The sequence below is a fragment of the Dipteris shenzhenensis genome, chromosome 29 (genome assembly GCF_047967505.1).
Source record: "Dipteris shenzhenensis isolate YYH24624 ecotype China chromosome 29, Dip_SZ_1.0, whole genome shotgun sequence".
In the NCBI taxonomy this organism is placed as follows: domain Eukaryota; kingdom Viridiplantae; phylum Streptophyta; class Polypodiopsida; order Gleicheniales; family Dipteridaceae; genus Dipteris; species Dipteris shenzhenensis.
In genome coordinates, this window is record NC_141624.1 from 33,568,411 (window position 1) to 33,590,040 (window position 21,630).

The following is a 21,630-nucleotide window of genomic DNA, read 5'->3' on the forward strand; positions in this document are numbered from 1 at the left end:
CATTCCCGCGCTTGCTTCCAGACTCCCACAAGCTTGGTGCTCCAATGCGTGTTTCTGGTTCTCACATTCAGCTCTCCAGATTTTGTTTGAGGTAGCTCCAACAGTCCAGCGGCTATTTTTTGACCTTTTGAGGTCTGATTTCGACGTTTTTTGAAATTTTTGAGCTACCCGCATACAAACAAACCTGTCTCGTACCATTTCAGACGAAAAAAATATATCTGTTTTTTGTCGGTGTAGTTGTCCATACGTCCGTACGATTTGTCCGTACAGTTGCGACAGTGCTGGGAGTTTGTACGACTTGTCAGAAGGTGATTTCAAGTAGTTTTCGGCTGTTTTTCGACGTTTTTGCTCAGATCTTGACTCTTTTCAGCTCCAGCCTCTCCCGGGTGTGTTTCAACAGCTCGAGGCATCTCCATACTTCTCTAGGCTCTTCCCTACACATGTATTGTGTTCAGAAGTACTCCTGACAGCTTCATTAAGCTCCAAGCAGCTGACTTCAGCTCCTTTGTTATCTCCAGCTTGCCCACACAGTCAGTGGGCTGTTTTGCAGGTGGTTCGGACCAAGGTGCGCTTTCAGTAAGTGTTTTGAGCTATGTATTTCGCTTCCGGACTGTTTTTGCAGCCCATACTCTTGCACTCTCAGGTGCATTTGCAGTTAGTCTACAGTTGTGGATGCCTTTGAGCTCTGTTGGATGCATTTGAGCACTTGTGGGTGCGCTATTTCAGATTTGGGTTGTGCATTTTCAGTTTGGGATTACACTTCAGATTGCAGCACAGTGCAGTGATTGGTTGATGCCATTTTTGTAGTGATTGCATTGTGCAGTCAGTGGCATTTCAGAGCAGCCAATCGTACTTTGCATTGGCAGCCAGTATTAGTTTGGGATTTGCAGGCACATTTGCTATAGGAACAAAGTGGAGACAGGTTGTGAACACAAGTGAGCAAGAGTGCACACACAAGAAAACTCCAATAGAAGTGTTCAAATGAAACAATACAAGTACTTGGTATATGTAGTACCCGAGTACTACTGGTCAACCATAGGGTTGACTTTATGCCTACAACACCATATCTTTGTAGTCTCTTACAAATCCCCTCAAAGATATGACTGGAAGTTTCCTGGAAACGTCTTAGGTGTACCTTGCAGTACCTAAAGTACCATGGTTGCACAAATTCATCCAAATGGATATGCAACCTATGGGAGTATATGAAAACAATGTCATTGTGATTCACTTCACAACCCCCCTTGACATTGTGAGAATGTCTCTGATGCCCAAGCCATGTCGATGTCGTAAGAAAAGATCTGTTGACAGGGCTTTGGTGAAGATATCCGTCACATTGTCCTCAAATGGACAATAGATGAGATCAGTGAAGCCATCAGAAAGACAATCCCGTACATAATGATAATGATTTTCAATGTGTTTCATGCGAGCATGAAAGACATGAATGTTGGCTATGGCAATGCAACACTGGCTGTCACAAAAGATAGAGTTTGCTTCGCCATCCTATGCCTGATGCAAGTCATGCAAAAGCTTCCTTAACCACATTAACTCCGTAGTGGCTGAATTCGCAGCTTTGTACTTTGCTTCACTGGAGGAAAGAGAGACTTGCTCTTGCTTCTTACTGAGCCATGAGAAACAAGCTGAACCCAATGAGAAGCAATAGCCAGTAGTGGACCGTCTGTCGTCAATGTCCCCTGACCAATCTGAGTCGGTGAAACCACTCAGCTCGAGATCACAATCTGAAGCATAATGCAAGCTAAGAGAGAGAGTGCCATGGACATATCTGAGAACCCTCTTTGCTGCATTCCAATGTGTGATCGTGGGACAATGCATGAACTGGCTCAAAAGCCCTGTGGCGTAGGCAATATCAAGCCGTGTGGAGCATAGATATATCAAACTGCCAACCAACTGCCTGTACAAAGTGCCATCAAACTTTTCAGCAGTATCATGCTTACTCAGCTTGAGTCCCTTTTCCAATGGAGTAGCCACAGACTTACGTTCTCTATTTTAAATTTCTGCAACAACCCCTTCGAATACTTTGCTGCCAAAACTCAATGCCAAGACAATAATGCAATAGGCCCAAATCTGTCATGCCAAAGTTGTGAACTGCATTGCTGTAATTTGCTGCAAATCACTGCCAATGAGTATGATGTCATCCACATATAGCACCAACATGACCAATTCTGATTTTTGCTACAAAACATACAGATTTGGCTTTGTATGAGTGTTGACGAAGCCGTGGGACAGCAAAACTTGATGTATCTTCTGATACTAGGCACAAGGTGCTTGCTTCAGCCTATATAGTGCCTTCTTGTGCTTGCATACCTTGTGCTACAAGCTTGATGCTCAGCCTTATGATCAGAAGGTATTAGCTGTAACAAACACTTCCTAGGCTTATTTATGGCATGCCAGGTTTGGACATGTCCATCAAAGGGCATTGTCCTACTTGTACAACAGTAATATGACTCGGGGAATGCCAAAATTGCAGCAACCAACAAATGAAGTGTGTGAGGGGTGTGCACTTGGGAAATTGCATCGCTTGCCATTCAGTAAATAAGGTAAGAATTGGGTCAAGGCAACCAGAGTGTTGCAGATAGTGCACAGTGATGTATGTGGCCCCATGACTATTCCCACGCATAGAGGAGCAAGGTACTTTGTGACCTTTATAGATGACTTCTCCAGGTTCACATGGCTTTTTCTCATGAAAGAAAAATCTGAGGTCTTCTATTGGTTTTAGGAGTTCAAAGCTATGGATGAGAACCAAACCAATTCTAGAATTGGAACACTCAACTTAGATAGAGGGGGAGAGTACATGTTAGATGCAATCCATGGATTTTTGAAGTAGCATGGGATTAAACATCACTTGACATGCTCTACACACCACAACAAAATTTACTCTCTGAGAGGAAGAATCGTACTCTCATGGAGATGACGAGATGCATGCTGAATTTCAAGAGTTTCAAAGGCTTTTTGGGGAGAAGCAGTTGTGACAGCCACTTACATTCAGAACAGATGCCCTACCAAAGCTTTGGTTAATGTGACTCCATTTGAGGCTTTGTATGGCTTTAAGCCAAAGTTTAGTCATTTCAGAGTTTTTGGCTCAGTGGCATATGCTTTGGTTCCAGATGCACATTGGACAAAGCTTGATGACAAGAGTGTCAAATGCATTTTCGTGGGGTATAGTACTGAAAGCAGAGGATTTAGGCTTTATAATCCCGCTACAAGGAAGGTAATAATCAGCAGAGATGTTCTCTTTACTGAGAATGAGTGCATGCAGCCCGCTAGTGCAGACTTGCCACCATACGATGACACCCCTTTGGACATCATCCAGTTTGAGGATGATGAGACGGAGTCTCTTGGTGCTTCCCCTTCTACTTCTCATAGTTCAGATGGCTTGCCAAATGTTGAGGATGGCTCTCCCTCAAATCCACATGTTGAGGATGGCTCTCCCTCAAATGTTTCAGATTTGCAGCCAATTTATGAGAATAGACACCCTCATGTTTGGAGGCATTATCGACGTCGTGAGGCCACTAAAGATGTTGATGCAGCCCCGAGTGGTACAGCAGAGAAATCTATTCCACATTGGGCAAGGTTGACCATTCAAGATGCTAAGGATCAGCCTACTTTGGGGAAAACCAGGGCTAGCACTCAGAAAAATCAGAAAAAGGTCAAATTTGCTTTGATGACCTCAGTGATGGAAGCTGAAAATGAGCCTCAGAGCTTCAAGGATGCTCAACATAATCCGGCATGGCAAAAAGCTATGGAAGCTGAGATTAAATCCATTGAGAAGAATGCCACATGGGACTTGGTTGATGCGCCCATTGGGAAAAATGTGGTTGGCACAAAATGGATTTATAAGATGAAATACCATTCAAATGGCACAGTTGAGAAATACAAAGCCCGTTTGGTTGCCAAGGGATATGCACAAGAGGAGGGGATAGATTATGAGGAGACTTTTGCTCCAGTGGCCAAGATGACCACCATTCGTTCTGTCATCTCTCTTGCTGCATTTTATGATTGGTCAGTGTACCAGATGGATGTCAAGACCGCTTTCCTCAATGGAGATCTTAAAGAGGAGGTCTATGTACATCAGTGCCAAGGTTTTGAGGTGAAGGGACAAGAGCACGAGGTATGCAAGCTCAAGAAGGCTCTATATGGGCTGAAGCAAGCACCTCGTGCGTGGTATCAGAAGATACATCAGTTTTTGCTGTCCCAAGGCTTTGTCAACACTCATACAGAGCCAAATCTGTAAGTTCTGCAGCAAAAATCAAAATTGGTCATGTTGGTACTATATGTGGATGACATCATACTCACTGGCAGTGATTTGCAGCAAATTACAGCAGTGCAGTCTGCTTTATGTCACAACTTTGACATGACAGATTTGGGCCTATTGCATTATTGTCTTGGCATTGAGTTTTTTTTTTTTTTTTCAAAACAGAGACTTCTATTAAGTAAGAAAGAAACCCGCTAGAGCAAGCTCTGTGCGGAAATACACCATGCTAAGCATGTAATAAAAACACCTCAGAGGAATGAGGTAGAAAGAAACCAAGGCTGAGGCTGAAAATGCCATCTCAACCCTGTAGAAGTCTCAGCAAAGAAGGGAGAGTCTCTCCAATCTCTGAGAAAAGTAACTCTCTTGGAGGAGGGTGCTCGAGATGATCCTTGCATGGTCGCCCAAATGGCCATCAGAGTGTGTATCGTATCTGTCCAAGTACTGGCCAAGATCTGAGAAGGGTGAACCTGAGAACCCTCCAAAGCCTCAGTGCACCTGGCTCTCCAAATGTGCCATGCTGCAATGCTAGCTAGGATCTCCCATGGAGAGTCGACCGAGGAGTGAGCAGCCCTGAAAAGAGTGGCCGGAACATCCTCTAGAGAGCACGACTCCACAAGGTGTCGTCGGATGTGAAGAGCCCAAGAGGAGTCAAGTCTCTCAAAAAATACCTGAGGCCCTGAAAGAGTAAGCCAAGCCACTGATCGCCAGGTCATATAGAAAGGTAGGCGAACAAAAGTGCTGAAAAGTCTTGCAATCCCCTTCCATTTGATTCTTGCATGTCTGCAATCCCATAGGCAGTGCTGTATTGTCTCCAAAGCAGAAAGGCAGCGAGGGCAAGAAGGGTCAGCTTCGAACTTGGATCTCCAATGGTTCACTGCTATCCCACCATGAATAAAAAGCCAAAAGAAGAGAGTGATTTTTCTATTCCAGTGGGATTTCCAGAGCCTCTGCCAAAAAATTCTCTGCAAGTCAGCAGAAATCTGAAAGTTCTCCCAATGAGGAGCTCTAGTAGGCTTCCAACCCCTAGAGCTGAGCTGGAATTTCCTGGCATTACTGACCGTGTAACGAAAGAAGGGGATGCCCTTCATCTATCCATTCCCATTCCCAAGGGTCCCACTGCAAAAACTTAATTGGGACACCTCCATAGAGCCACAGCCTCCATGAGCCAAGGGCGAGGAGAAGCGGGTCAGGATCCAAGTACCACTGTGAAAGAGAGCCATGCTCCATGAAGCCCACTATCCTGACTGGCTGAAACGGTACCTCCAACAAGATATCCTCTGTGGATCTGGACAGCCTGCCCCCCGAAGAAACATCAAATACTAAGGCATCCTCATGTGGGTCAAGAAAAGCCATCACCTGTAAAGGAACTCCCAATCTGGAAAATGCCCCCATCCAGGTGGAGCAAGTAATAGGCATGTCATCTGTGTCCACCCAATCCAAGGGCAAGGCTGCATCAATCTGTTGGACTCTCCCTGCACTCCCTCTGAGATGAAGAACCATCTAAGCCTGTTGGTCTGTAGGAAGCTTCCTGAAGGATTTCCATGCTCCCACTGTAGATGCAGGGCCCCTCTCCCATCTTGGCCACTGCATGTAAGGAGAAGCTCGAAGTGGTCTGCCAAGCTCATCCAAAATCCTGTCATTCCACATGATAGGCTGCCTTTCAATCTCTTCATGGGTGGATGGGGGAATCCTACGAAGAGTACTCCTGAAGCTGGCCCATGCTTTCAGGATAGCAACCATAAGAGGGAGACCTGAGGTGGGTTGTGGTGAAAACCCATCTAGTAGTGTGTGTCCAATCCTCTCCTGAAGTGGGCGTGCGAGACTGTATGCATCTGATAAGAAAATCCTTCCAAGGCTCTTGTCCTGGCATAAGCCCTCTCACAACGAACTTGCAGAGTAAAGCTCTGCACTGTAGATCTGGGTCGATGATATTCAAACCCCCTTCTCTTGTAGGAAGAATCAAGGTCTCCCAAGCCACCCTGGCTGTAACATTATTTGTGCCATCTAAACCACTCCATAAAAAGTTTCATACAGGCCTCTTAAGCTGAGTGATACAATCCCTAGAGTGGCACCAATAAGAGCATACAAACCATGCTATGGCTAGAAGAACCTGGTTAACCACCACCACCCTGGAGGCCAAGTCAGGTTTGGCTGAGCTCCAGAAAAGAAGCTTTCTTCTGATGCTTTCCAACACCGAAGCAAACTGTTGTGAGGGAGAGATGCCCACCCCAACCTGGCAGCCCAAATATCTGACGGAGAAGCCCCTCTGTACCCAAGTGAAGCCAATATCATTACCCCAATCCGGGGTGTCATCCTTGCAAATCCAAAAACCACTGGATTTATGCCAATTAATGTGTGCACCTGCAGCCGTGCAAAACAAATCCAAGGCTGTCCGGAAGGAAGTGAGTGTCCTGGGGGAGGCATCCAAAAAAACAGCCGTGTCATCTGCCAACTCACTATCCAGGAGCTCTTCTTCCCAGCGGATAGGAAGCCTCAGCCCATAAATATCAGCTTGAGATCTAATGTAGATACTGATAGCTTCCACCACAAACAGAAAAAGAAACGGGGCAAGAGGACATCCCTGGCGGACGGATCTGGAAATCTGAAACCTGTCCCCTCTTACCCCCCCAATGAGCAACTGGCTATGGGCTGATCTGTAGAGAGAGGATACTCCTCTAATCCATGCATCTGAAAAACCAAAGCGAGATAGAGTACCCTCTAAAAAATCCCAGTCTACTCTGTCGTAAGCTTTCTCAAAGTCCAAGAGTAGAATGGCCAATCTCTGGCGGCTCTACATGGCCCATTCTGAGGCCTCCCAAAATGAGAAAATATTATCAAAAATACTTCTGCCATGCACAAACCCTGTCTGCGTGTCATGAATCAAATCTGGAAGAAAAACCTGTAGCCGCAGACTGATGGCTTTCGCCAGAATCTTGTAAAAAGTGCCCAAAAGAGTGATGGGTCTCCATTGAGACACAAGATTCCTATTACCCCCCTTTGGGATGAGATGAATGAGACCATCTGTAAGTGAGTCCGGCATCTCACTAGAGTCCCACACGCCCTGCAGGGCTGATGTAATGTGATCACCAATCTACTCCCAAAAAGTAATAAAAAAGGAGGGGGTAAGTCCATCTGAACCTAGGCACTTGCCCTTGTGAAGGGCAAGTAATGCAGTCTTGAATTCTGCATTGGTGAAAGGTGCATCCAGAGAAACATACATATCATCCTTCACCAATACAGAGATACACTGCCAAATAACCTCTCTGGCATCATCAATGGCCTGTGTGCCTGGATCTGCAGTAAGAAGGGATGCAAAAAAATCTGAAGCTACATGCATGACAGCATGATCTGACTGTAACACCCCGTCTGAGTCAACAAGCTGCGAAACACTATCTCTACTATGTCTGGGCCCATGAGTAGAGAAAAAGTGTTTGTTGACCCTGCTACCCATCTGAATCCAAAAGGATTCCCGTGCATGAAAGGCATACTCTGCTCTCTGATCCAACAATGTCTGCAAATGAGCCCTTGCTGTAGCAAGGCGCTCCTGAATCCAAGCATCTGTGGGCCTCTTCTGCTCTTCCCTCTGAAGGGACGCTAATTGCTGGCATATACCAATCTCACATCTGAGAATCTCACGTCTCCTAGAATCAGCGGCTGAATGATAATAGTCACTAATTCTGGATAAGGTTGCAGCTACCTGAGATGGATGGACAGCTCCACCCTGTATGTGAGAAACCCAAATCTGTAAAATATCCTCCGTGAGGCTCTCCTCTGCATAAAAAACATCCGGAATCCTGACACTGGCAGAGCGTCCTCTCCGATGAGGCTCAAGAATCTGCAACACCACTGGAAAATGATCTGAGGTGGAAACCCCAGTAGAAATGCATACATATCCTCCTCTGTCAAGTGCCCAATCGTCTACATAAAATCTGTCAATCTGTGCATGAATGGGCATGTGTATTCTCCTGTTCGACCAAGAGTACATGAGTGACTGTGGCATAATATGAAAGGCATCGTCCAACCAAGTGTCTCTGCCACTGAACTGAAAGACAAAGGCATCCCAGGCTGCCCTCTCCAAAGAATGAATTCCACCTTGTCTGCCTCCCTTTTTGTCTGAAGGCAACTCAACCATGTTGAAGTCGCCACCAATGATCCAAGAATCTGCAATGGGGACCCAAGAGAGTAACTCCCTCCAAAAGGAGATCCGCTCCCCTCTGTTGTTGGGAGCATAAAGATTGAGAAGACCAATCTTATGGCCTCCAATCAAAATAATGATCCATTGAGCTCTAGAAGGGGAGATAATACCATGACCAGCAACCAAGGGGAGAATAGAAAGAGAGACCAAAATGCAAGTACCTCCCCTTGTGCCCATAGCAGGCGACCAGAAGGTATGCCCTGAAAGCAGTTTGCCAGACTTAAAGCAATCACTGGCATCCAGCTTGTGTTCCTGGATAAAAAGGATATCAATAGCACCTCCAGTGACGCCTGGATGAAGCTGGTTCCGAATCAGCTGCCTACGGCGACGGTGTGGAACTCCGCCTAGGCCCTGTATGTTCGAGCTGACTATCCTCATCGACAGGAGGATGCTGGATGGAAAGGCTTACCCGACCTAGTAGAGGAGACCAGCTTCCCCTGGGCCGAAACACTCCTGCTGAGGGCAGGAAACTCAACAGGTGAAAGGATCCCCACACCTACTAAAAGGGAGGCCCTGTCAGAAGGAATCCCAATGACCGGGACCCCTAAGGTGGAGGGCACAAACTCCTCATCATCCATGAAAGTCGCCGAATCTGCCAGTGCCGAAAAAGAATTCCTGATAAGCAAGTCTGGCTGAGGAGTGCGAAGAAGACCTGCACTCGTGGAAGATGGAGGAGAAGGACCTGCCAGGCCTCTATCAGCAGAACTGGAGCTCGGGGTTGAGGAGGCCTGTGGCTGGGGTGAAGAGGAATCAGGAGCCCTCATCTGCGCTTGCACTTTCTCGGTTGTCCTGACTGTGGCAGGAAGAGTCTGCGAGGAAGAAGTACCTGTAGTCCCCTCGTGGTCAGAAACCAAGGGGTCAGAGACCAAAGTGACTGGGGCTGGTGGATTTAAAGGCCCCTCTTGATGTGGAACTGTAGTGTCTGGGGCTGCAGCAACATCCACCTCTGGAGTCTGGAAGGCGTCTGCCTGAACAGGATCAGAAGTCTCCTCCTGAGGTAAGGGAGCCGCTTTGATAGCTCTCCATCGTGGTACTAGGTGTGTTGCGGGCATTGGGCGCCGTGCTGCCCCTCGTGGTCCTGGGGTGCGCGAAGCAAGCGCTTGTTGCTCTTGGTGGTTCTGGAGCGCGTGGTACAGGGTGCTGGGGAGGTGCAGTCGTGGTAGTACGTGAAGGAGCCGCACCAGAAGACCTCTTGGGTCTTTTTCTCTTCCTTGGGCAGTCTCTAGCAAAGTGCCCAAGGGTCCTGCAAATCCTGCACTGGTCCTGTCTACCTGAAATCTCGACTCTCTGTCGAAAGAGAGAGCCGTCTGGACGCTGAAGCATAATGTGGTCATCTGAGATGTTAGGGTCAGAGACAATGACCCTAACATGAGGCACCCCGTCTACACTGACTGCCTCTGCCAAGGAAGAAGGCATGCCAGGAAGGGAGGGGATCTCCGTGACCATTCCGAATGTGGCTCCGATAGTGGCAAGCAGTTGATGGTAGACCTGAGGAAGACCAGGAAACCTAATGAACAGTGATGTGACCTGCCTGTCCTCCTCGACCGGATCGAAGCCCAAGGTGTAGGGCAAAAGAAAGATCCTCCTCGAACCGCCAGGGGATTAGCTTTGAGAACAAGGGCTGTGGACTCGTGGGAGTCGAAAACCACTTGGAAGAATCCACGTCCCAAAAGTCGAATATCCCTGAGGTGAGGGGCGAGGTCTCCTGGTAACGCCGCCAGCATCCAGTCTCTAGCCTGTGATCTGGAAGGGTGTGACCCAAAGATGCGGGCGAAAAGTGATGTGGAGCCCTCTAATTCCACATCTTTCTTGAGCTGCTGCAGCTCGTCTTCTGAAAAAATGACGGTTCTCGTGGCCGGTGGAGGTGGACAGAGATTGGTTGAATGGGGATCCATTTGCCAATCGATGTGAAAAGGCTGATTCCAACACAGAAAAAGTGCCATTCGTGAAACTACTGCCCAGGACGCCCTGAACGCGGGCGTAGGAAGAAGGAGAAAGAGAGGGTAGGAGAGAGGGGAAGGGAAGGGAAAGAGAGGGGCAGGAAGAAGGAGAAAGAGAGGGGAGATGGAGGTAGGCTGAGGGGGAGGCGTGGGGAGCTAAGATAGGGAGGAAGGGGGCAGGGAGGGAGAGGGAGGAGGTTTTTTTTAATTTTATTTTTAAATAACTCTCTTTTTTTTTTTTTTTAAATAAATTTTCTCCCCGGGGGGGGCACCTTGGGGGGGAGAGCGGGGGGGGGGGGGGGGGGGGGAGAGCATGGGGGAGGGAGGGGGGCGGGGAGGAGAAGGGGGCAGGGGGGTTGGCGGGGGGGAGGGAGGGCGGAGGAGAAGGGGGCAGCAGGGAGGGGGAGAGCGCGGGGGGGGGGAGAGGGAGGGCGAGGGAGGGGGGCGGGGGGGCTGGTGGGGGAGAGGGAGGGCGGAGGAGAAGGGGGCAGTGGGGAGGGGGGCAGCAGGGGAGGGGAGAGGAGAAAGGGGCAGCGGGGAGGGGGGCAGCCGGGGGGGGGGGGCTGGCGAGGGAGAGGGATGACGGGGGAGGGGAAGGGGAGCGGGGGGGCTGACAGGTGGGGGAGACTCGAGAGGTTGGGCGGGGAGGGAGAGGTAGGGGGTAGCGGGGGGGGGAGAGGGAGGGCAGGGAGGAGGAAGGGGAGAGGGAGGGTGAGGGAGGAGGGAGAGGGGGCTGGCGAGAGGGGAGGGAGAGGAGGAGCAGCGAGGGGGGGAGAGGGGGGGGCAGCGAGGGAGAGGGAGAGGGGGCTGGCTGAGAGAGGGAGAGGGGGGGGCAGTAGCTCACGGGGAGGAGCAGCAGCTCAGGAGTGGATTGGCATTGAGTTTTGGCAGACCCATGATGGGATTTCTATGTCACAGACAAAGTATTTGAAGGGGTTGTTGCAGAAATTTAAAATGGAGAAGTGTAAGTCTGTGGCTACTCCATTGGAAAAGGGACTCAAGCTGAGTAAGCATGATACTGCTGAAAAGTTTGATGGCACTTTGTATAGGCAGTTGGTTGGCAGTTTGATATATCTATGCTCCACACGGCCTGATATTGCCTACGCCACAGGGCTTTTGAGCCAGTTCATGCATTGTCCCACGATCACACATTGGAATGCAACAAAGAGGGTTCTCAGATATGTCCATGGTACTCTTTCTCTTGGCTTGCATTATGCTTCAGATTGTGATCTAAAGCTGAGTGGTTTCACTGACTCAGATTGGTCATGGGACATTGACGACAAACGGTCCACTACTGGCTATTGCTTCTCATTGGGTTCAGCCTGTATCTTATGGCTCAGTAAGAAGCAAGAGCGAGTCTCTCTTTCCTCCAGTGAAGCAGAGTACAAAGCTGCAAATTCAGCCACTACGGAGTTAATGTGGTTAAGGAAGCTTTGGATGACTTGCATCATGCACAGGATGGCGAAGCAAACTCTATCTTTTGTGACAGCCAGTGTTGCATTGCCATAGCCAACAATTCTGTCTTTTATGCTCGCATGAAACACATTGAAAATCATTATCATTATGTATGGGATTGTATTTCTGATGGCTTCATTGATCTCATCTATTGTCCATCTGAGGACAATGTGGCGGATATCTTCACCAAATCCCTGTCAACAGATCTTTTCTTACGACATTGACATGGCTTGGGGATAAGAGACATTCTCACAAGGTCAAGGGGGGTTGTCAAGTGATTCACAATGACATTGTTTTCATGTACTCCCATAGGTTGCATATCCATCTGGATGAATTTGTGCAACCATGGTACTTTAGGTACTGCAGGGTACACCTAAGATGTTTTCGGGTTACTTTCAGCCATATCTTTGAGGGGGGATTTGTAATACATTACAAAGATATGGTGTTGTAGGCATAAAGTCAACCCTATGGTTGACCAGTACTACTTGGGTACTATATATACCAAGTACTTGTATTGTTTCATTTGAACATTTCTATTGGAGCTTTCTTGTGTGTGTACTCTCTGTCACTTGTGTTCACAACCTGTCTCCACTTTGTTCCTACACTGAGACCATCAAAACCACTGCAAAATGATTCGAAGTAGACACCCCAGCTGCAATGCAAACAGTACCACCTCTGTCAAGAACCCAATCATCCACATAAAATCTGTCAATCCGTGCATGTATAGGCATCTGCAATCTTCTGTTGGACCAAGAAAAAAGGAGAGAATGTGGCTGAGTGTGAAAAGCATCATCATGCCAAGCATCCCTGCCACTGTACCTGAAAAAGGAAGGTATCCCACACTGCTCTCTCTAGGGAGTGAAGGCCACCTTCCCTACCACCCCTTTTGTCTAAGGGCATTTCAACCATGTTGAAATCACCCCCTATAATCCAAGCATCTGCAATATGTGACCAAGAGAACAGTTCCTTCTAAAAAAGAACACGATCCCCTCTAGAATTGGATGCATAAAGGTTTAAGAGACCAACCTTATGCCCATCAATCAAAAGTATAATCCACTGAGCTCTGGAAGAAACTATGATCCCATGTTCAATCACCAAGGGGAGTATAGAAGAAGAAATAGAAATGCAAGTACCTCCCCTAGTGCCCAAGGCGGGTGATCAAAAAGTGTGGCCTGAAAGAAGCTTACCCGACTTGGAACAATCCCTGGCATCCAATTTGTATTCCTAGATCATCAGAATGTCCATGGGACCCCCAATAACACCTGGATGAAGTTGGTTATGAATCACTGCCTGCGGTGGCAGTGAGGTACATCCCCGAGGCCCCGAACGTTCCAACTGACAATCCTCATCTGCGAAAGGAGGAGGCCGGGTGGAAGATCCTACCCATCCTAGTAGCGGAGAAAGCCCTCTCCTGCAAAAAATTCCTCCTATCAAGAGGAGGGAAGTCAACTGGGGAAAGCACACCCCCTCTGCTGAGGGGGAAACTCTGTCCTGGGAGATATGCTCCCCAAGCGTGGAGGGTACAAACTCCTCCTCTGCCTCTCAAACTCAGCCAAGTCTGCCAGAACTGAAAATGAATTCCTGCGAAGTACCTCTGGCGCAGGAGTGCAAAGGAGTACCTCTAGCACAAGAGTGCGAAGGAGCCCTGCGGAAGGAGGAGTGGAACCAATAACCCCCTTACCTCTGTCAAGTGTAGACAGACGTGGCCACACCTGCATGACCTCAGTCAGCATCTGAACATGGTTAGGAGCAGTCCCATCTGCACATGGAACCAGGACAAGGATGTCTACAGCCTAAAGAGATGGGTCTGCGGCTCTGTGAGTGGTAGCCTAAGGTACTGGCTCACCAACTCTGACAGGCACCCAATGGGGGACGACCAAAGCAAGATGTGTTGACTGTCATGTCCGCGCTGTAGAAGTACCAGGATGAGAGGCTGATGGTCCTGGTTGTGAAGTCGAAGGTCTAGCAATGCGTAAGGCGGTAGGAGCTGGTTGTGAAGAAGGCCCAGGTCAGGTGAAGCTATGAGACGCACCCGTGGATCTTTTCGGTCTTTTCTTTTTCCTTGGGCAATCTCTGGCAAAGTGCCCAATAGTCGTGCAAATCCTACACTAATCATGTCTCCCTGCAATCTCGACTCTCTGTCTGAAGAAGGAGCCAACTGGACGCTGAAGCATAATGTGGTCATCCAAGATGTTAGGGTTAGAGACAATGACCCTAACACGCGGCACCCCATCGAACCTGACTGCCTCTGCTGCTGAAGTAGGCATCTCAAGGAGAGGGGGGATCTCAGTAACCACTCCAAGGGCGGCTCCAATGGAATGTAGGAGTCCGTGGTACACCTGAGGAAGGCCTGGAAATATGATGAAGAGTGACGTCGTCCGGCTGTCTTCCTAGACAGGATCAAACCCCAGTGAAAAGGGGGTCAGAAAAATCCTCCTGAAGCCCAGTGCTAGCAGACTAGCCTGAAGCACTGTACGTGCTACCTCCATGGAGTTGTTTGGTTGTTGGGGTTGGTCTAATGTACCTTCTTTTAATGTGATTGTGTCATCGAAGTAGCCCTTGCCTTGTTGTTGAGTGCGTGCAAAGTTTCTCTTCTCTTGTAGGTTGCATAATTTTGTCTTTTGATAATTCTTGGAATTTCTCGTGTTTGTCTTGTACATGGTATGTAGATGCACATGTTGAGAGGCCTTGTGTCGGATTACCTTTTTTAGCATCAAATTTGACTCACAAAAACATTCTTTTATGCTTGATGCATTCTTTTTGTATAGAATGTATGTCTTCTTGGATCTTGGAATTCGATTCATTATTTTTAGAGAGGAATGCTTAAGAGAATAAAGGATGAGGTGTTCGATGATGAGGTCTTAGCACTTGCATGTATGGCTTTGGAGCCCATGGGCGAATTTTTGTTATTGACAATGTCAATACCTTAAGTTGAGTGTACCTGGTTTTGCATTATTATCATATGTGGTGCTTATATCAACTTCCTATTATCACCTAAAGACTATGAAAGTGCATGTTTGGAGCTTGTTGGGGCTCTTGTGCTGCCTAAAGTAGATATAATAGTGAACTGAACACTGAACCCCAAAGAGTGGGAGGTTCATACCATTGAGAGATATTTATACATGTTGGTCTCTACACAACCCGTAGGTACCTCCATGGTGGGACCTCTTTTGTAGGAGACCTTTTTGACAAGAGTCTCTCCACTTTTGGGGGGACCGAGGGACCTTTGGGTCTCTACACAAAGTGGGGGACCTCAAAAAGTATAGGCTTTTAGTCTTGCTCTCTCTAGATTTAGTATTTCTCTCGCTATATCCTGATTTTGCAAGTATGATTGGATCTTTTCTAAAGAGGATTTTTTTTCTAAGAAAATTACTTCATTAAGTATGAACGAAGACCGTGAGAGCAAGCTCAAATTCGGGAATACATCATGCTATGCAAACAGCTCAAAAGGAGCTAATAAAAAACCAAGGCTGAGGCTGAAAATGCCACCTCAACCCTGAAGGAGACTCAGAGAAGAAAGGAGATCCTCTCCAAACTCTGAAAAAAGTAACTCTCCTGGCAATGGCTGCTCAGAGGATCCTTACATGCTCGCCCAGATGGCCGTCAGAGTGTGTACTGTGTTAGTCCAAATACTGGCCATAGCCTGGGAAGGGTGAACCTAGGTGCCCTCCATCGCCTCTGTACATCTGACTCTCCAATTATGCCAAGCTGCAATGCTAGCCAGAATCTCCCATGATGTGTCTACTGAGGCATGAGCAGGTCTGAAAGATAACACAAATCTGAGCACCACCATCAATGTATGCCTCTCCAAGTCCGAAATCCTTGTGCTAGGCCTCTACGGATGGGCAAATGTCAAGCCTCCATAGATGGGCAAATGTCAACAAGAAGTCCAGAAATAGATATTACTAGGTGATGAGTCGCAGTGTGGGTGCACCAGGTCTTCCAAAGCGTCTTGGTATCCAATGTGACATGGTGTTGTTTTTGGATGACATGTGTCTATCATTGTCTTCCGATGTCATGTGATTGTGTGGTCAAATGTGGGCATTCATGCATTAATTGCCCTAATGTGAAGTTTGTGAGTGGGGGGAGTGTCTAAGGTCTTAAGTGAGGTTTAGTTCTCTTAGGCTTTGAGAAGGGAATGGAAGAGTGGTAACAAGTTGAACCACATTCAAGAGGCCAGCCGTGAAGAGGAAAAGGAGGAGAAAAGTATGAAAAGACAGTAAGTGGCCAAGAAAAAGGGGGATCAAAATAGAAACAAGAGAGAAAAGGTAGAGCCTCAACAAATCACAAAAAAGCTAGAAATATTTTAAAGTTTAGTAAATAGATATTTCCATCGATGAAACAAAATTTTCATCCAAAAAAAGGAAATTTTTAATTATGAATGAATGCAAATTTCATTCCATTAAGGCCAAAAACGTCAATATAGGCTACCTTAAGGCATGCCAAAAATGATATGATAATGTGGTTGGAAAATCTGGAAACGAGGCAAAGCACCTGTTGCATGCGTGGTGGCTACGTGATTTCCATCTCCATGCTTCGATGGTGAATTGGCAATGGCACGTGGGATTGCATTTGCTGGAAAGTTCTGGGAATGGACCGGGCTGGAGAGAACGGGGGCTAGAATCTGTTGCTGTGCGTGAGCATCAATGGATGAAGGAAGCTTTTCCATACGGGTTTTTGGCTGAGCGCTGAAGGTCGCATTTTCGTCTGTATGTTGTTTCTAGGCTCACAGAGGATTGTTGCGAGTTGATGGATTTCATAAGCGTGAATGGTCATCGACGCAAATTTCTAGCAAATGCATGACGATGCCTTGCACTTGGCATTAATGCCTTTCAGCTTCTTGTGTGTGTTTTGAGAGTCTAGCCATGTGTGAGCTTTTGCATGGGCTGTTAATTGGGTTTTGAGATGCTTGTGGTGAAGAGTACACCTAAAGTTACCCCTTATGTGGTAGAAGAGCCACCAAGGTTAGAGCCCAAGAAGGAGTCGTCTATTAAAGATGAGATCCATGAGATGCCTGCACTCATGAAGAATCTCGGCCTCAACTTGATGGGTGTTAGAGGACAAGGCAGAGCTTCAAGTGATCAAGGATCAAGAGGTATGACTTCTTGTAGTGCCCTGGCAGGCAGGTCGTTGCCGAGATATGTTTGCTCTTAATGTGCAGTGTTTTAATTGTGGTGATTGGGGTCACTGCAGCTCTCATTGTGATAAGCCTCCTAAGCACAAGTCTAGTCTAAGTGGTACTTATGGGAGGATTGCCTTATTGCTAGACAAAGCTTTCCTAGAGGAGAGTTTGCTTAGTCATAAATTTGTGTCAAGACATTCAGCTCTCTTATCCTTGTGATTTATGTTCTGGTCAAAATTTCATATTTCAAGCATTAAGGAGAAGGTTTGTTGTGGTCATGAACACAAATAGGCATAGATAGATTGCAGGCATAGAGATTCTTAGGAGTACATTGTGGTTAAGAAATACATGGTACTTGAAATGGCTTGAAGGGATTTTTTATATAGTTTCATTAGAGAGTTTTAAAAAGGATAGAGATATGTCAATTATAAAGGATTTATTGCCCAATCAAGGGAAATCAAGGTTTATGAGTCTGCTTCTACTTTTTCAAGTTATCAATTTCAATGCGTGCTTGCTCATAAGTATGCTTCTACTTCATCTTTCTTCCAGTGGTCGAGGCATCTCTCGATACACTCAAATTCTAACAAAAAGAGGCTGCAATATTCATAAGGAAATTGGAAAATATGCATATTGCAAATTATAGTATCAGAATAGCATAAAATCTTTCAACTAACATGATGTTTGTCTTTTGATGACATGAATTGGTGGCATAACAGCAAACATTAATAAATTTTAACTGTTCATTCTTCATTATTGAATGTGGTTTAATGGGGTCTACATGAAAACCTATGGCTTTCTCAAAACTATGAAAGCTGTTTTTACTTCAAAGAGTATTAGCATAATCAGTTGTTATAGTCCAATAATTCAAGCCACTTACGAGCTGCTTATTTCATTTTGACAGCCCTTCAATGGTTGGTCTTAATTGTCTTCAGCAAAACTTCCCTTGCAACATATTAGCTCCATTTAGTAAGCAGCTCACTTACACATGTATTTGCTGAATCTTTTATAATTGTGTCAGATGTTTTTTATACAGAGATTTAACATAGGTCATCAAGACAGGCATGAATGGCATATCCTTCTTACCGGAATAATCTTTTATTTTAATTCTATAATAATTTTAAGGACAAGCTTGCATGCCTGGTCATCTGAATTGTCCACATAATTTGTATGGATTTCTTAAATGTTTGCTGAAGAATCAAACTGGATGGCTTGATGATGTTTGCATTCTGCAGATTCCCCTTTTGGATTGAACTGTGGAGGTGAAAAACAGACTTCCAACACTGGAATAGTTTATGAGGCTGACAATGAAACACTGGAAGGTGCCTCGTTTTATGTAAACTCTGGAAAAATGTGGGGTGTCAGCAACACAGGAATTTTCTTGGACTCCAATTCTCCAGATTTTACAGTCAGAACATTAGCGCAAATAACTGGAACACTTGATTCAGGATTATATCAAACAGCTCGTGCCTCTGCAAGCTCACTAAAGTACTATGGACTTGGTTTAGAGAAGGGAAAATACAATGTTCTACTTTACTTTGCAGAGATAGTTATCACAGATGTTGTGCAAGATTGGAGGAGTCTTGGTAGGCGTGTCTTTGATGTGTATATTCAGGTAAACATGTCTTAACCAATCTTGAGTGGAGTATGCCTGTGGGTGTGGATGGTTCAGTTGCTGGGGAGGAGGGGTTGGGAGGGATGATGATGACTGGAAGCCAAATATAATCTATAGAACGAACAGCCTGCTGTAGATACAACAATGAGGAAATACCCACGTCTATGTAATGTTTTAGATTTATGGACTTAATGCTGTATAAATGCATGATAAAATAAATACTTATCCAATGTGATGATGGCCTATCCTTCCCTGTACACTGCCCTTTTACATGATTTTCTGGCTTCTCTCATTTTTTACAAATTTTATTTTCAGGGAAAAGAAAGATCGAATAATAAACTCCTTAGTGACATGGACAGCAAGGAAAATACAACTCCCCAATGAAGGGTACAATATAAAAACCCAAGGATATCCTAATGGGTGGCTGCTCTATGGGGAATCACCTCATACAAAGGGCTGAACAAATAGCCACTCTAGTGGTTTATAATGCCATGTTATATCACTATCTGTGAAATGAAGAAGGGGCCTGGCTCCCATATACTGTGATAAAATCCTTCCTCCTGCCCTAGCAATCCGAATCTCCTTAGGATCTATCCCATTTATATCTGAGAGTATGAATTATATCTAGCCAAATGCTAGCCAGTGTTTATGAGGCAGATGTGGCCTGCACCTAGCTGTCCATATGTACTAGGCAATGATGCTTGCAGTGTCCAGGTGTCCACATTGTCTTTGCAAAGTGTGGATGGTCAACTTCTGCGCTACCAACCTGAAGGACTAAATCCAGTGTAAATGTCCTTGTACCCACACAAACAAGTCCCCTGTCTATAACCTAGGACCACCATTCTTCAGGTCAGCACCATCTTATCCTAAATTTGAGTGAAGTCTATTCTCAAAGCGCTCCTCCAGACTTCTTGTGCCAGCGTGCAATCCCAAATGTAGTGCAGGTCTATGCATCTAATGAATGTGCATCAACCAGAAGGCAGCCAGGTGATTGTAGAGAGTAGCCATGAAGTAGAGGGTACGCCGAAGAGGAAGAAGGTTGGACTATTTGAACTAAAGAGTTTGTGGAGGTTCTTGATTGCTTCACCCGATAGTGGGTGCGCCAGAAGTGAAGGGGTGCGGCTGATTTGAAGTAGCAGTGTTTTTGCTTGTATCAAGGGATCGTGGTGATCACAGGGGTGTTGGGAGCTGGTCTTTGGCCGTGTCGATGTTCTAGGCTCCTCATAGTGTAGGCCATGAACAGAAGAGGTGCTGAGTTCGTTTTAGGAGCTTTTGCTCACTTCAGAGGGTTGTGGCACATGAGAGTAGCGGGATTCTTAACACTAAACTTTGAAGTAGTCTTCGCTCAATTGAAGAGATGAAGGGTGGCGGTTTTAAGCATACAAGGCAGTTTGTTCCCTTGATGACAAAGAGGTCTGGGGCTGTTCACGATTGATCTTGTCAAGGGAGATATTAGCATGGGATTCATAGGGGAGTCAATGGCAGTTATGCAGATTTGAAATCGTCAATGTGTTGTGCATTTAGAATCGTGGATCCTGTGTGTTTCTGTGTTTCTCTCAGTCAGTTTGTGCAAATTAGTTTGAAGTTCTTGTAACGAGGATACATGCTCTGGATACTAGAGTTTTATGCTCTATCACAAGAGCTGCCCACATGCTGCTGATCCCACTGAAATCCTAACTTCAGTTCTTTCTACAGATGTTGTTAAAGTGAATGATGATTTTATCTCTTGAGATTGGGCCAAAAGTGCTTCGCATTTTGTTTGAGGGGTTTTTATGTTGAGTTTATGCTTTCCCTAGTTCATGGAGATTATTGGTCTGTGATAGTATATGTGAATGATGAGGAGTGGGCTGAAGTAGAATGGCTTCCTGAAGACATGTGGCCTGAAGATGTACTGAGTGTTGATGTGTGTAAAGGTGAATACTTTGTATGAATGTACTTTGCTCTGTGTTTTGTCTTCTAGTAGCATATTTAGTGTGAGGGGACAGCCTATAGGAGAGAGAGAGGGGATTTCCCACCCGAAAGACGAGGGTGAAGAGGGGAGAAGAGGGGGATGGAGATTCATTCAACATTGTATGGGGATTGAGAGTGAGAAGGAGAGAGGCTAGAGCTACGAGCTCGGTTGTTGCATTGTTATGGTGTATTGCTACCGTGGTTGAGTGATCTTTGATCTATGTTTCAGAGAGACTAGTGTATGAGGATCCCTTCATTCTATGTTACACACTTGCTCGCGTTATGCTCTTGTCTACTGCTTTCTCCGTCATCTGTCATTAGCATTATTCCTTCTTATCTCCTTTCTGGGTTTGTTCTTCCTGTTCCAGCACTCAACACTCAACACTCTTCCTGTTCTAGCACTCAGCACTTCGGAGCACCTTCGACTAGTGTTGTGTCATAGGTTCACGCATCACCCAGTGTAATGTAGCCGAGGTAGAGTTGTGTCATAGGTCTACGCATCACCCACTTCACGCTTCTCACATCAGTGGCCTTAGGCCTCCAGTAACACCTCCGGAAGTGAGCGGACCTCCCCCTCAGATAGAGGAGGTGATGAAGGCCGAAGGAGGAGGTGATGGAGGGAGCAGATGGCAAGGATATGTTGCAAGTAGAAGGAGACGTGCAAGGATGGGAGCGATAGAACTAATGGAGGAGAGGAGAGATAAATAGGGAAGAAAGTTGACAAAAGCCAAGAAAGCTAAAATTAGCAAGGTGCTAAAAATAGCCCGTAAGATTATGATGGCTACTGTAAAAAGGGGAGGGTGGTAGAGGGAACCGATGGAGGAGAGAGAGAGAGAGAGAGAGAGAGAGAGAGAGAGAGAGAGAATCTAAAGGAGGGCCAAAAAGCAAATCCGCCAAAATTAGCAAAGGTGCTGAAAATAGTGTGGAAGCCCGATCGCTCTCGTGGTGATGGGGAGGTGACAAGAGGTGGAAAGAGAAGGTTTTTGTAAGAGAGAAGTAGGGTGTGACAAAGGGTGGAAAGAGAAGGTGTTTGTAAGAAAGAGGTATGGAAGTGATATAGAGTGGAAAGAGAAGGTGGTTGTAAGA

The 21,630-nt window shown here is 46.3% G+C and overlaps 1 protein-coding gene across 1 annotated transcript in view; it reads left to right on the forward strand.

Annotated features, from left to right (window-relative positions):
- Positions 1-21,630, forward strand: part of LOC147882735 (putative LRR receptor-like serine/threonine-protein kinase At1g56140) — a 382,197-nt gene that overhangs the window by 316,445 nt on the left and 44,122 nt on the right. Inside the window, exons 16-17 of the mRNA XM_087400709.1 lie at positions 17,884-17,948; positions 18,215-18,594. Of these exons, the coding sequence (XP_087256835.1) occupies positions 17,884-17,948; positions 18,215-18,594 (445 nt within the window). The remainder of the gene's footprint in view (positions 1-17,883; positions 17,949-18,214; positions 18,595-21,630) is intronic.